Source organism: Poecilia reticulata, linkage group LG4, assembly GCF_000633615.1.
Source record: "Poecilia reticulata strain Guanapo linkage group LG4, Guppy_female_1.0+MT, whole genome shotgun sequence".
Taxonomy (NCBI): Eukaryota; Metazoa; Chordata; class Actinopteri; order Cyprinodontiformes; family Poeciliidae; genus Poecilia; species Poecilia reticulata.
In genome coordinates this window covers 29,633,743-29,649,796 of record NC_024334.1, presented here as the reverse complement: position 1 = coordinate 29,649,796, position 16,054 = coordinate 29,633,743, and the positions used below count along the sequence as shown (strand labels likewise).

The window sequence follows — 16,054 nt, the reverse complement described above, 5'->3', positions numbered from 1 at the left end:
TACTGTTACTTCAGAAAAATCTGATGTGTTGTGTTAACATGGGACAACTGGATGCAAATAAATGCACAGTTGATATTTTTTTTATTTTTTTCAAATTTCTGTGTCATTTTATTTTCAATTAGGAATTATTTGCCACCTTGTGTTGGTGTATCAGATAAAGTCCCAATACCTTGAAGATTGTGGTTTTAATGTGACAAAAGTGAAACATTTTACTAGCCATGATTACTTCTGCAAGAAACTTCAAGCCCCTCATTCCAGAAACACAGTGTGGATTGTTCTTTTCAACAAAGTCATTACATTACTTTTTTCACAATCAATGGTTGTTTTTTGGAATTCCTTGTAGTATTCTGACCATTTATTTGTTATTTTTATATTCTACTTTAATCTTTCTTCTTTAATTAATTTCTTGTATTTAGTTCCAAATTCACTTTTATGTGTTATTTGCATATTTCCTTTAGATCATGTTTAGCATTCACCACTGTGGTTTTTGTTGATTTCCTCCTCAGATTCCCTTGTTTCCGTTTCCTCAGCCTGTTTGCCGACTGTTCCAGCTGGTTTGTAATCACCCACCTGCAACTTGTCAGAAATCTACTACCCAGTATTTAAGTCTCCTATTTTCAGTCACTTCTCTCATTGCTGTGTTTCAGCCCATGTCTTGCTTTTCTGTGAGGTCCTTCATTTTGGTTTTCATTTAGTTAGTAAAATTGTTCACTTTTCAAAGATGGCTTCGTGCCTGTTTTTTTTTTTTTTTTTAAACTCTCAACATGACATCTTTGTCCTAAATATCTAGTTGTCAAACTGTACTGTGCTTCAATTTATGAAAGTCTGGAAAATGCCCCTACCCCTTGGTATTTAATCTGATTGCTTGTATTAAATTATAAACTTCCCATTGTTGGTGCAGTTTTGTTTAATTGCTGTTAAAGATTATTAATCAAAGCAGTACTGAGGGCTTATGTGCTACTGAACTAATTCAATGTCTGCATATGTATCATTGTGCTGGTGTATCCATCCTTAGATGTTTCTGGTCACTGAGACATAAAACACTCACACCAGATGTGACCATGTCATCTCAGAACAGGAAGTTGTATCCCCCAAGGGCTCCTACACACACACACACACACACACGCACACACGCACGCGCACACACACACACACACACACACACACACACTTACTCCGCTACGTACACACTTTGCCCAGCCAGCTTGAATAGACAGAGGTTTGTTTAGTGGCATCTGACTTTGGGATATACACCTGCAGGCACCAATGACAAACAGGACACAAACACACACAGAGATACAATGATCCTGCTGACACCATCTCCACAATACGAAGCTGAGGTAGAACTCTGCATGAACCGCTGCATTTCACATATAGTCACAAACAAAACAGAGAAACACTCTTACTGTAGCAGCAAGGCAAGCACATAATCTCATACTGTACTGTATGTGTGTATTAGGGCAAGTGTGTGTGCCCTCGCCACTGGAGTGACTATAAATGTCGCTCTTCACAGCATGCTCTTTGTGCCAGCACGCCACCTGCAGCTAAATCCCCACCCAGTGTTACTGACAGCACATGGAGTAAATTAGCCCTACTGCCCTGACCTTGCCATGTGGGGTCAAAGCGCAGTCTGAAAGTGTCTCTTTCAAAATGCTGCAGCATCACTCGGATATCTTTTTGAGTTCTGCACTCACACAGTAAAAAAGAAAACAAAACCGTGTTTATATCAGTACAGGGATCAACTATTATCATATTTGATTTTTTTTATATAAGCCAGTAAATGAAGACATACATTTCATTGTTAAATAATAAACAATTAGAATGGTGCAATGTGGGATTAGTTGACCGCAGAGGCATATAAGCTAACCATCTATACATTACACTGCCATACCTGACGTAAACCCAGCAGACAGCTGGCCACCAGTGTTTGTTGACAAAGTGATTTGGAACAGATGTTAAACAAGCACTGATGATGTGAAGACAAATGAGCATGTCAACTGACAGTTATGTAACATCATAAGGTTTTGCACATCTAAATAGTTGTCTACTAAAATATCTGAAATGAACAAAAAAGCTGACATAATTACCTTTGTTGTCCGTTTCCTTGAGGCACAGTTCCAGGTTTAATAACATATAAAGTATGTACTATGGGTAGAAAAAAGTGGGGTTTGTATCTTGATTCAGGCAAAAGGTTAAAACAAAGCAAAGTCTATTGTTTGCTTTGTACAAACAAATTGACTTGTGACGTCAAATCCCAGATGTGAGTTCTGACTTCCACGATAATCTGAATGAAGCAAAAGATTTACTGAGCCAAGCATTCCTGACATTTTCATGAGACACTCTTTGAAAAACTGTCAAAACATGTAGGAAAGGTCCAGAAAGTCCAAAATTGTGTTACGATTGAAATAGGCATAACAGATAGTTGGGTGTGATAAACCCTGGAACAAACCGTAAAATAAAGTTTCAGGTTTCTGAATCTCGCAGTAGCCCTCCACAAAGTATAATAAAAATGTGGTTGTGATGGAACTGCATATGATCGCTGCTGTACATTGTATAGACGGGCTGTACATCTCAATCTCATCTCTCACTTGATTCCATCCCAAGATCACTGATTTAAACCAGCAGCACTCATATCAAATGGGTTACAAGACTTTGACTTTACTTTAGATAAGGAATAAAATCTCATAAGACAGTCATTGATGCTGACTGACAATGGCTGTACAGGAAATTTAAGCGATCAATTATTTACAACTGAATTTCAAAAAGAAGCACATATATTAGAGAAAAGTATTAAATGTTATACCAGATTAGATGGAGATTATACATATCAGAATGTGACTTCTGGATTGAAATCCACAGTTCACTCTAATATAATTTGTTTTATTAATATTTTAGAACAAACAGGACATATTGTTGTCTAGGAAACTTTATGGAAACCAAAGGCATCCTCTTTATTCCCAAAGATGCCACTAGAACACCAGTTGCTGGAAACTTTAATCTCTCATCATCTCTTTATACTTATTTAAGCGTACAATCAAATTAAATCAAAACAAGGCATGTTTTATACATTCAACAAGTAATTTCAACCATTTTTCAATATTAATTAATCAGAATTAAAAGCAAAATTTTTCATTCTAATTTTGATTTTTATCCCACCTGTTGACAAAACCTATTGTCCCTTTGTTTCCCTGAATAACCTTGGATAAGCAGAAATAGCCCAACATGGCCCATCGTACAGGCAAAGAGCAAATTGAAATTTGTTTGACTATTTTGCAGTCCTTCCCCTCATAGGGTGTATACTAAAATAGCAACTTGTCAGCAGCATCCCTGTACAATAAAGAAGCATCCAACAGACAGCTTGGTCCATCAGCACACTGTTAAATTAAAGCCATCAGCGCCCCCCCGTCCCCGCTCTAGATCTAAACTCTCATCTCTAGCACCAGGAGAACAATCTGCCGAGTAATTAGCCTCCACCAACAGACAGTTACAAAGAGAAGGAGGACGTTTGGGTTGATTAAATTATTAAACCACACAAACAAAAGACAAAAGCAGCATCAAAGAGGCGCTGCGTCTCTCCTTCAAAGCTCCTCGCTGTTCCCTAAATACGGAATACACAAAATGTGTTCTCCCAAGCCACCAGTTGGCATAATTGACTAAATGTGTGCATTTCTACAGGAGTCTGTGTCAGTGTGTGTGCGTGTTTACTTTGATTGGACTCAGTTCTCTAGCTGCTATCTAAAATAAGCAAGTGGTTAACGACAACATTATGCCCCGAACACCCCGAGCTCCCTCCGCCCTCGGAACCCTTAGCAGAAACACGCGCACATGGCCCACATGTCTGCTCACATACACATTAAACAATACTCTAATTACAACATTTATAACTCCCTGTTGCCTCGTGTGCCTCCCCTGCCACCTACCCAGAAATCTGTGAATCTGGAATTGAATTTAGCCCAAGTTGAGGGCTGCGCTGGCATGAAAAGACTATTTGATTAGAACGGCAGTTGTTTCATTTGTGGTGCAGCAGATTGCAGAGCCTCTCTATCCGGTGTGCAATCTGTATTCATTACTCGGTGTAAAAGGATGATCCATGTCCTGACACCAGGCTGATCATTTCATGCAGATGCACAGCAGCTCCACAAGGCCCTTACTGAGTCCCCATAAAAAGCCTCCTGCTGGAACCTCAGCAATTCCCCCCCCCCCCTCCTCTTTTCCTTTCTTACAACTTTCTCCTTCATTCCTGATAACTTTTCTTCCTCAAAACTTGCACCCCATGCTTCGATGAGAAACACTGATACACATATTCCTATATCTCCTAACGGAGCTTAGAGCACTACAGTCTTAACAATTTCCTCCCTACTACAGGCGATAAACTCCCAGGTTTTCAATGGAGACTTACAGTATTCTTTGAGGTACCTCATAAAACCCTAACCTCCTATGAACATTTTCTAAAAGTTAAGTCTCTTTGCTTTTAATGATATTCACATCTAATAAGTGACTTACACAGGCAAAATTAGTTTGTCCCTCTGTGGCCATTGTAGTAACATGGAAGGGATCTGAAGCCTCATGGATATAAATAGTTTATTCCCCTTTGCCCTAGGGCAGGGGTATTCAAGAAAACTGTGAGGAGGTCCAGTTCAAAGAAATTTCCTGAAGCAGAGGTCCGCAATATCGTCTATTTGCAGTATGACAATATCGGAATACATGGTGTTAAAAAAAATAATAATACAGGTTAAAATAATTTCAAAGAAGTTTATTAGCACTGAAACACAGGATAATATTATGTGGCTGCAGTTTAAATTAAAAATAACTAAATTATGTATTCAAAAATAAAGAAAGTGCTTAATAAAAAATAGCAGCTTCAGTTTCCTTTTGATTCAACAATCTCAATATTTCTGCTCAACAAAACAACTCTCAAAACACCTGAACTATTTCTCTTACAGATTTCTCTTACATCTGTCTTCCCCCAATTTCCTTGCTCAGTGTGAGAATTGAGCTTTGACTTGCCCTGCCAACATTTTAAATCTGGGCKTGAAGGAGGTCAGGGCCATTCTCATGCACATGTGCAGATGCTCATTGGTGAGCTTGGAACGATATTTTGTTTTTATTATGTTCATTGTAGAGAACGCTGCCTCACAGCTGTATGTGGAGCCGAACATGGTCAAGATAAACAGGGCCACTTTTTTCAGATCTGGGAAAGCTGTCTCAGAAACCATCTGGAGCCAGAATGTGGTAGATTCGGTTCTTGCAAACTGCTCTTTCAGGGCCACATCTGCCTGGAGGTCAATCATTTGCATCTGGAGAGGCCCAGTGKTTGCCCACTTGAAGKGATGTGTGACATCATTTGTGAATGCTCTGACATCAGTGATGAGAAATGGATTCTGTATGAAGAGGGTGAGCTCCTCTCCAATGCTGAAGCTATCAAAGCGTTYGCTGAAGTTTTCAATCAACTTGTCAACAAAGTCARCAAAAGAGGAGACATCTCTRTGRCCCTGCACCTGTTCTTTCACTTTTGGGAAGTGTGTGTAGTCTCCTTGCAGATCTTCTTTATACACCTGAAGTTTTCGTTGAAATGAGCGGACAGCTGTCATCAGATCACAAATGGAATTGTTCTTTCCCTGCAGCTGCAAATTAAGCCCATTCAGGTGTGACATGATATCAGCCAAAAAAGCTACGATACCCATGTTTTTCTYGTCATTTAGAAAGACAGAAAAGTTGGCTGCTTTCTGACTTTCCAGTTGTTCCAAGAAAGCTGTTACTTCATGTCTAATTGACCAAAATCGCTCTAGCACCCTGCCTTTGCTGAGCCATCTAACATTGTTGTGTAGCAAAAGATCATCAGAGTTTGCATCAACCTCTTTGAGAAATTCCCTGAGCATGCGATGCTGACAAGAAGAAGATGCCCTGAGAAAGTTTATGATTTTCATCATTGTCTTCATCACCTCAGCATAATAATCCGACAGGGTGGAGCAAAGGACAGCCTGATGAATAATGCAGTGGTAAGAGATCAGGTCAGCGTTGTCTTCTTTCAACCTTGCCACAGCTCCCTTTTCTCTCCCTATCATGGCAGGGGCTCCATCAGTGGTTATTGATATCACTTGTTTTGGCTCTATTCCTCGCTTTGCTAGCAGTTCCTTAATGGCCAGGTAGATGTCTTCTCCTTTGGTAGTGGTCTGCAGGGGAGTCACACCTAAGAGGTCTTCACAGAACTGATTTTTCTCCCTGTTTAAGAATCTTATGTAAACCAATAGCTGAGCATTGTCAGACACATCAGTAGATTCATCCACAGCCAGGCCAACACACGGTGCCTTACAAATAGCTTCTTCCAKCTGGGACAGTGAATCTTGAGCTASTATCTCACTTCTCCTTGTGGCTGTGCAGGCTGACAGGRGKATTTTCTCTATTTTGTCACARAGCTCATCTTTTTCTTTACCATCAAGTAACGCCTCTGCTATTTCAGTCATGCACTCTTTGACAATACTTGCATCTGTAAAGGGCTTTTTGTGTTTCCCTAAAACCCAAGCAACACGGAGGGAACATTCATTAGCACGCTGTTGTGCGCTGAAAGYACGGCTTAATACCCTGGTGGACTGATCATATTGGGCAGTGAGACTTCGAATTTTCTGCGTCCDGAGTTCGGACTTAGGGGGGTATGATTGGTCAAATGCTTTGTGCTTAGTCTCATAGTGACGCTTGACATTGGCACTTTTAATAAGTGCCACGGTTTCGGAGCATATGAGGCACACTGGTTTCGTGCTCGCGGGTGGAAGAATGAACATGTATGCATCAGTCCATTCCGTGTTGAACGCTCGATTTTCGGCATCTACTTTTCTCTTTTTAGAAAGCGCCATAGTGTTTGCACCTCTTCTGACCGTAATTCACGCTCTGTCTTCCTGTATCACCTCCCTGCGTTTCTCGCTTCAATCGCTTTTCGCTCGCCTTTCACCTCCTCTTCCTTATATCACACTGCGTGGATGTCTGTGCCTGGCCACAAACCTCTGCTTCGGTTTGCTCATACAACTCGCTCTGAGTTCAGGCTGGCGATTTGATTCGCTAGTTGAACCACGTGGTTAGTATGACTCGCACGCGATTGGTTTGTAGCTTCCAATCCTTGCTCAGTGCAGTGCTGGTAAAAGCACTTGTGTCAGATAGGGGAAAAAAATAAATGCTACGGTTTAAAATTAATTCTCCCGTCAAAATTAACAAATATTTTAACAATTTATTCCGGGTCCGGATGGGATGGCATATGGGTCCGTATCCGGACCGAGGTCCGTTGGTTGCGGACCACGGCCCTAGGGGATGGGAGGTGGGATGTTTAAATACTAAGAGGCAGAACTTTGTTTCAGAGCATGCATGGTGTACAGCATGCAAGTTCATTACAGAGATAAATACACCACAGACAACAGGTTTGTGTTCAACTGTGTTGGAATCTTGTTACTGCTAATAGTAATTCAGAGAGGTCTGTTAACCAAAAAAAATGGTTTTGGTTTAGGATTCTTGAAGGAAGCTGTAGTACCCAGAGAGAACTCACCCATTGATGGGGAAAGCATGCAAATCCCACACTGAAAAGGCCTCAATAAAAATGGAACCTGGACCAAAACAAAACAACATAGCTGAACAACAAACTACATTTCTGCAAATAGTGACTTAAAAATGGCATAGTGAATATAGCGCAGATTGACTGAGGGGTACAACTCAGTTTAGCTCAAAGTCGGTCAAACCTCCTGCATAAATTACAACAACTAATACGAAATATACAGTAGATCTTGATATTTTGCATATGTATATTTTATTTTGGGAGATAATTAAAAACAGTGGGCAAACTTTATTAATATTTTCAAGTTTAGTGAGCAGGAATAGGAACAAACAATAATCTAAATTTCAAATGCAGACACTTAATGCAAGTTCTGTACTCAGTCATCCAAAATACCTAAAACATCAAAAGTTTGGCAAGTGGTTTTATGTAATCACTTGGTTGCTCTTTCAGCTTGTAAGAAATTAGCTCAGTTTAGCTGCAACTGAAATAATTATCAGAAATAATTATTGGTGTTCATATAGGTAAATAGGGCCCAAATTTGCCCAATTTCAACAAAATAAACAAGTCTGGAGTTTTAAATAATTTCTGCCGTCCTGTATTTTCTTCTATTTTGTTTTGGAGGGTTGTCTGTTTATTTATTTTTTCCAAATAGAGCTTTTGGAGACTCCATGGTTACAAAACTAAAGCATTCGGCATAAATATTCAGTAAGGTTTTTACTTTATATTTTTGACTCTTTTGAAAGTGAGCACTTTAAGCTTAGTATAGGTGTCTGCTGTTTGAATTAAGGATATCTGAATGCATTATAAAAAAGTCTGTTTTATTTCAAAGTATGCCCCTAATCTCTGCTCCCTCCTTTTAAAGCGAATCAGACTAAAAATAAGGCAATGAATTTTGATAAGGAACCTTGCATCAGCAGCGATAACCCAGGGAAAATTCATTCCGGTATCAGGAGGACAATTTGACAATTCATTCTGTCCTTTTGTTCAGGCCTTCGTGAACTGATCTTGGGAGCATCAGCTTTAAAAATTAAGAAACATGCCTTAACAGAACAAGGTTACTCGTGAGACCATACCTCCCCGACAAAATATCTCAGGTTTTGGACTTTTAAACCACAAATTATTTCACAGAATTTCTCTCTTCAATGCTGTGGAACTACGATTGTCAAGTTTCTGGGCCTGTGTGATGTGTGTTTGAAGTTGAATAATCCCTTTGGCAAAGTAAATTCACTCCATTTTTAGTCTGTCAACAGGGGAAGCTTAGAAATTAACTTCCAACGAAGAATGCATCAACATGCAATGGATACATGCCTATCTTCCTTGAGCCATATGCTGCCAGGGCATAAAGAACAGAAAAGAAAATGCAAATAAGAAAATTAAGGGGGGGAAAAAAGAAAAAAAAGCAAGAAGGACAAGAAATCCAGTTGACAAGCACATATGTGAGTTTGTCCCCTGGAGTCTAATCCCAAAGCTGTTTCCAAAAAAATTCTTCAAGAGGGCATTTCAGTGCCATCCTGCCACAAGCAACTGCCATCTACCAGCTGTATGCTGTCCATATCTGTAGCCACGCAACGCCAGCAATGATTAGCCCATGTTCAGGCAATGGTCCTCTCTGGGGACCTGTCTATCTTCTTGTTCCACTCTCTGGTGAAGGACATCCCAACCCAGACATGACGGCAGAGGGATGAAAAGGGCACAGGAGGGAGATGGGACTAACAGAGGTGGAACAGACAGGCGTGAGGTGGGCGAGGTGATGTGACTCTAAACCCTGCGTCACCCTGAGAGCAGGAGAGGAGTTTGATATGATGAACTATACAGCAATGGCAGAAACAGGCTTTCCAAACCAGCACATTGACCACAGCCAATGGGCAAATACGGTCAAGTAAGGACCACTTTTATAAAGGCTATTGGTGTTGCAAACCACAACTAGAGGGTACAAAATCAATACTGCTGTACTGCAGAACTATAAATAAGGTGGTGTTGCCTTCTGTCATCGTGTATATGTTTAAAAATATATTATTAAAACTTTCAAACCACTGTACACATGAAATGACATGACTTGACATAAGGTCACTGGTTAAATGATTATCACTCAATAAACGATTATCACTTCAATTTTTAGAGTTACTTTTTAAAAGCCCATCTACGGACAAGTGCTGCAAATTAGCTGTTGCTATTGCACCATGATGCAAACTTGGGATTGCTGTTTTATTCAGTTTGTCTATGTCGATGTGTGTCTGTCCCTATCAAATAAACTTTATAATAATGAGTGAGAAACAAATGAGGGACATTAAACATGTTCCATAAAAGAGATACATTGCTACATTGCAATATAGGTGGTCTTTTTCACACTGCTTGTTAGGCGATCAATCTACTGTTGATTTCACTGACTAGTAAAAGCAGCAAATATACATCAGGGAATATATTTAAAGTATTTTTATGAATCTGAGAAAAAAAAATAAAGACCTTAATATTTCATTTCTGTTGGTCAGAAATGTCCGAGCTTTTAATTTTTCCCTTTGTTTTTCTGCTATTATTGTAGAAGTTACCACAGAACTTAACAAGTAGTTCAGAAAAGAAACTTTGGTGAAAGGAGGGTTTAAATGTAAGCAGACATGAAGCAGGGCATATGCAGCATCCAAAGTTAATAAAGAAAACTAGAACTTAAAAAACTACAACAAAAACTACAACAAAATCCATAAACAAACATCAAATTGACACCTTAGCAATCTTAGGACCTTAGCATGTTGTCTATAAAAAGGAAAAGACTAAACTATAAAATAAAACAATAAAGCTTAAGTCAAAATATAGCCTAAACACCTTACAAAAATTGTCAAATTAATTGATATACATTTATTCATTTTTAATATGAAATCCGTGGTAATTGTTATGTCTGCTTCTGACTGCAACTGCATATCAAACTATACCAATGACTCTGAAAGAGTCATTTTTACTTGTGTAATTGTTTTTTTATTTGATCTTTCGTTCTAAGTGTTTATTCCTAAGTGAGCTGCAGTCGGTAAGAACATGTCGAACAATTAGAAGAAAACTGGAAGAATAAAAACTTGAAGTTATTAACGTGCAGTAACAATGGAACGGAGAAGAAGGTTAAGTCAAATAGCATGATTGGAAGAAATGCCAAAACAGAATGCACACAACGGAAACGATATCTCATCAGAACATACAGAACCCTTCAACTGGGTCGAGGAATCCACCAGAAACAAACAAAACATGACACTAAAACTCAAATCTAAAGTAAAACAAAGCAAATATAAAGCCCTTTACAGAGTGACAAAAATTATGTGACACATCAGTTATTGGTACAGGTGGGTGGTGCCGTCCCAGAGGTGACATAATATTGCAGAAATCTTCAACTTGTGGTAAGTCACTGCACATTTACAGTTTTTTAGTGGATTTCTATGACACTGCTTCAGATTTACTTCACTATTGAACGAAATCAGACCACTGTTTAGTTCATAGCAATTTCCTAAACCATATTACTGAAAGCAGCAGCTGTAGAAAAGTAACACTAACTGATTGATATCACCAACGGGGGGAGCTATAATGCTTTCATGACAATTGTAACATTCTTTGGAATTATCAACTCACACATTTAGGTGAGCATTGTCAAAAAAAGGTGAGGTGAAGCCGAGATGACTCTTTGGGAGTTCTATATAACACATGGCCTATTCTTTGGTTCATTCTTTTCTCTTACTATGGAGGATAGCTGCCTTACACTGTGCCTTCTCTTAGCAAGTGAGGCTTACAAATCACCCCTGCAGCAGTTTGAGGAGTTGAAGGCACACGGTGCAAGGTTTTACTGCTCGTCTTCTATGAATGGCTCCCCGAAGGCTCCTATGGTAATAGCTCACAGCCGTGCCCTTCACAGACTCTGACATCAAGCACACCCCTAAAGCAAAATGGAAAGGAATATCAACTTACTTAGAGGGGTATTACGTCTATTCACAAACTGGTTCCTGATCATAGCACGGGCCAGGCAAAGCAGGACTGAAATAGTGGTTCAAGGAAGTCAGATCAACATTCTTTTAGTATTAGTACTGGATGCAATATTTTATTTTATTTTTTTACACAGATTCCATTTTAAGAGCATTGTTCAATTTGTTCAAAACTAAAATAGATATATTTTTAAATGACTATATCAATACAACACTGAAAGATGAGAACAAAGTCAGCAGTGATATCTTATATCCAGATCAATGTTTGAACATGTCTTACTTACATTAAGAATGTCTCTAAAAAGAAATCACACACATACACTACTTGCATTTGAACAGGAAAAAATTAAGAAAATATACTCAATGTATTTGTGAAACTTATTTGTGAAATACTGGTTTAAGTGATATTCAAATATTCTAGGCTTTCTTTACAGAAAGAAAGTATTTAGATAAGGCTTGACTATGTCTGAAAATAATCTAATGTCAGTATTAAGTATTGTGCATTAATTGTAATAACTATTAGATAACCAGACCATACCAAGATGACATACTCTAGACTCCAATAAATACATCTGACCTTCTCACCCAACACCATCAGAAGATGTTATGCCAGGCTTAGTTTTAACCCCTTTACTGTCGCTTCCAAAACACTTCCATGTTATTCATGGGGTCTGTGACACACCGGTGTCCTCATGACGGTTATGTTCAAACAAAATGGACCATGGAGTTATTTTAAACTTTATTTAGCATCTTATATCAATAATTAGCATTACTAAACAGCAGTCTCCATAGCTATTCACTTACTGATGCAGACAAAGAATGTCAACTTAAGCCCTGTTCCTTTTAAAGGTGTCTTATTCTCAAGCTTCATCTCGACAATATGTCTGAATGCTTAGGAGACAATTTAGTAGTTTGATTGAAGTATTTTGGACCAGGCAGATATCTAAACGTTGCAGGTGACAGTCCGACGAGGACAAAGGATGTCAGACAAACCTTTCTAAACCCAGAATGTTTCATAACAGCTATTTGTCATGCTGGGGTAAAAATATCTCTCTGAATGAAACATGTATGTCTGTAAGGTCTATTTTTGCATAACAGTGACTTACGTGTAGGCATGCCCAAGACTCAAGTGGTCAGTCTGTCTCAGTCAAAGGAACAAACTTAACCAGAATTAGTCTTAGCTTTTTGAGGTAAGTGAGTGGTTCGATAAACACAAAAAAGAAGGACGTAGAGAAAAAAGACATCTATCCATCCAGCCACCCATCATAACCGGTGCTACAGTGAAGCCAATTTTCACAAAGCTGCTAAGCTGATTGAGGCAGACCAAATCTGTTTCACCAGCTTACATTCCTTCAAAATGGCCATCTCACTTCCAATATCACGGGCTTTTACTGTTCCCCATTCCCTTGGCTCAGGCTGAGAGTTAGCAAGGCTTAGCTGGATGAAACACTCCAACAGCCCAGTTCTTCCCTGGAACTCACTGATATCTTTATAGCAAAGCCTTTTGCTTATACAGTAGCTACACTTGGTTGGATTATTTATTCATGCTATTACTTTTGGACTGTTTAATTTTCTGCTTTTTTGTTTCATATGTTCATTTCTGGCTTACACTAAAGGAGATTCATGTGAATTCTAGTTATTTTAGGGATACTGCAAAATCTAATCACAGTGCCTATAGACGTTTTGTAAACACACCTTGGAACAATTGCAAAGCCAACACTTACCAACAACACCTTCTACAGGTGTAGAGTAAAATCACAGAAGACCTTTTAAAGAAAGGAAATTGGGCAGATAAAAACCAGCTTCAAATAAAAAAGCTTGTTAAAAGTCCTGTAGGGACAACATTAGACCACAAAAGCAGTAGTTGCTGCTGCCACATCTGTTTGTCATTTGTTTGCTTCCATTTGTTTTCATATGTGTACATAATGTATAAAAATATATCTGCAATAATTTTTCTTATTCCTCGGCCTTGTTAGCCTCTGTTTCTCACCTACACTTTTTCTGTCATTTTGCCTTTACAGCAAATATCCTGTCGGTCAGCCTGATGGTACTGGTCTATCTGGCCTGGGATCGATTCGGCTCTGAGCTGAGGCCTCCCATTCATCTCAGTGCCATAAAATGTGATTAGTGCTGACTACAGCACTGCGGGGAGATGGGCTGATAGGCCTGATAGCCTGAGATAGGCAGGGCTGGACACTCAACAGAACAGCAGCAGCAACAAAACACTGAATTTTCCTCAACCTTTCACTTTCATTTTTCCTTTTTCCTTTTCATCCGTCACTTCTATTTTTTTCTCCTTTTAGTAAATCTAGCTTTTGCTGAATTTTAATTATTTCACATCTCTTAGTGTATATGACCAATTTGAGACTGTTTATCGTTTTCTTTTCTTTTCTGCTGTTTTAAAACTTACAAGATGTTACCCTTGGTTAATTACCAACACAGTCAGCCTGCTTGTACTGCAACAAAAATATTCAAGTATTGGAAGCCACACAGTGTATCTCTGAGGCATGTGACTGCCTCTGTCAGCCAATCGCAGGCTCTGAGTTTGCCAGTGGCTGACTCAGGTTCAGAAACTGTGACAAGAAGTGAGGCAGAAAACAGACGACTACTTCACTTCTGAGGAGAAACAAGTGGTGTTATGAAAACAGATTTTAAATCCAGTGAGATGTGACAAAGGACGCTCAGACAATATTTTGACAGCGAGTGCTGCACATAAGGTCAGTGAAAGTATAACACTGCACGAAACAATTTTCCATTCTTCTAAAAAGATACACAGTGTTATGTTACTGAACAACATTACACTAGTGGAAGCACAAAATCTGGTATGACAAAAGAAATGTGCTACATCTGACCAAAGTAATACCAGTAGACAGAAATAGTATCAACTAATATTTCTATCAATAACAGTTTGTTCATAAGATGAATGTACTTTAGAGCAAGTTTTTTTCTTGCAATATTCTACAATACCAATTCTCTACAAACTACAACTTAAAAATGTAATATTGTACTTTCTGAGTAGTGTATGAGAAAAAAATGATTTCATGAGATACAGGGGGCGTTTACACGACAACGATCCAACAAAAACGGCACTTTTGTTCCGTTTTTGTTGGATCGTTTACACGATAACGTTCTGATTACGATCTGTGTTTACACAGTAACGGTGCACATCGAAAACGTGTAATGCTCTYGCTGCGCCTAGTTGGAGCTAGGTTCTTTGAAACTTTGAAARTGYGCATGTGTTTAAAAAAAAGTTGTACTTGAAGGCATGTGGATTTCCGTGAGAGAACACGCATTGTRTGCGTCTGATTAGGGCGCATGCAGTTGGAAAAAGTGGGATAACTTTGCCGAAAAACCTTGTTTGAGCTTTCACGGTGTCTAGCGGCCCGGACTGGAAGCTGTTTATTGTTTTTACCTTGGAATGGCCAACAGTCTGTTATTCCTATATCAATTTGATAAAATAGGAGTTCCCGCACGTCCCATATCCGTGTCCTCTGTTACCTTTTTCAGCAGTTAAAACAGTTTTATCCGTCGCTAACAAGTCGTAACCTGTTTTTCCGAGCCGCCTTCAAACGCAACATGAACGCTGAGACGCTTGCGCTGGGTTTACACCTGTGAGGCAGCGAAGGAGACCTGCTGCTGCTGCGCAGGTGTGTGTGTGTGTGTGTTAGAATCATGGCAGCAAACCAGCAAAACGTAAATAACTTGGCACAGTTTTTCCCCCGAACTAACCGACTGAGTTGAGTAAAGTTGTTGGATGCAGGTGATGTTAGCTAAAAGATGACTGGCTAATATCAATACAGCACGTTAAGCTTGTTAACAAGTAGCCTGTAGGCTGCTGGTGTTGTTGTCTATGTTCAGCTACGTAGACTCATTTTGCCCCCCAAAATAAGTCGGTGCCCCTCCTGTTAAACTCGTCTGGAGCCGGGCTGGTCCTGGTCCGTAGTTCTCTAGATAAGAGCGCTGAACAACCAGCCGTGTATTTTGCCACCTGGGCGGTGCGGAGCGGTGAAGAGACGCTGAGGGAACCGAATCTGATGGGGAAACAGTAACACCAGCATTGTGAGTAGTTTCTTCTTCTTCTGTGGATTGTAGGAAGCAGCTATGTTTTGCGTCATACTATGCATGAGCTGGTCTGGAACCCGTTTTCAATCTGTGCCGTTGTTAGAGAAAACATTCGGTGGTTTCGTGTAAACGCACACTACAAACGCAACAAAACTCTTCCGTTTTCCCCCGAAATCGTTGTCGTGTAAACGGGGCCACAGAGTGCTTAGGGAACAAAGTTTGAATAAACACAAAAATATGCATTTGTTTAAAGTTGCCTTTGAATATCAATATCATTAATTCTAATCTGGATTGTAAATTATTACTTTTATATAATGGATAATTGTAAATCTGTCAAGTCATTGAAAATAAGATCCACCATGTTCTAAAACAAAAACAAAAAAGTTTTCAAAAGTACCGATACCAACTTTTTAACTGTTTGTTTTTAGTACTCTGTGTTGACAAGCACCTAAACTGAAGTAATCTGCCTGGCAAAATTTTTTTTTAAAGTTTCTCATTTAGA

The 16,054-nt window shown here is 39.2% G+C and overlaps 2 protein-coding genes across 3 annotated transcripts in view; both read right to left on the bottom strand.

The window, feature by feature from the left end:
- LOC103464064 (cytosolic carboxypeptidase 6) overlaps positions 1-16,054 on the bottom strand; it is a 311,033-nt gene that overhangs the window by 273,846 nt on the left and 21,133 nt on the right. The gene's annotated exons all lie outside the window — the stretch shown is intronic.
- LOC108166236 (general transcription factor II-I repeat domain-containing protein 2A-like) lies at positions 4,669-7,118 on the bottom strand. Its single transcript, XM_017304363.1, has 2 exons — positions 6,456-7,118; positions 4,669-5,603 (listed from the first exon to the last, which is right to left on the bottom strand). Exons 1-2 carry the CDS (start codon positions 6,849-6,851, stop codon positions 4,980-4,982), a joined length of 1,020 nt encoding a protein of 339 aa, XP_017159852.1. The 5' UTR covers positions 6,852-7,118; the 3' UTR covers positions 4,669-4,979.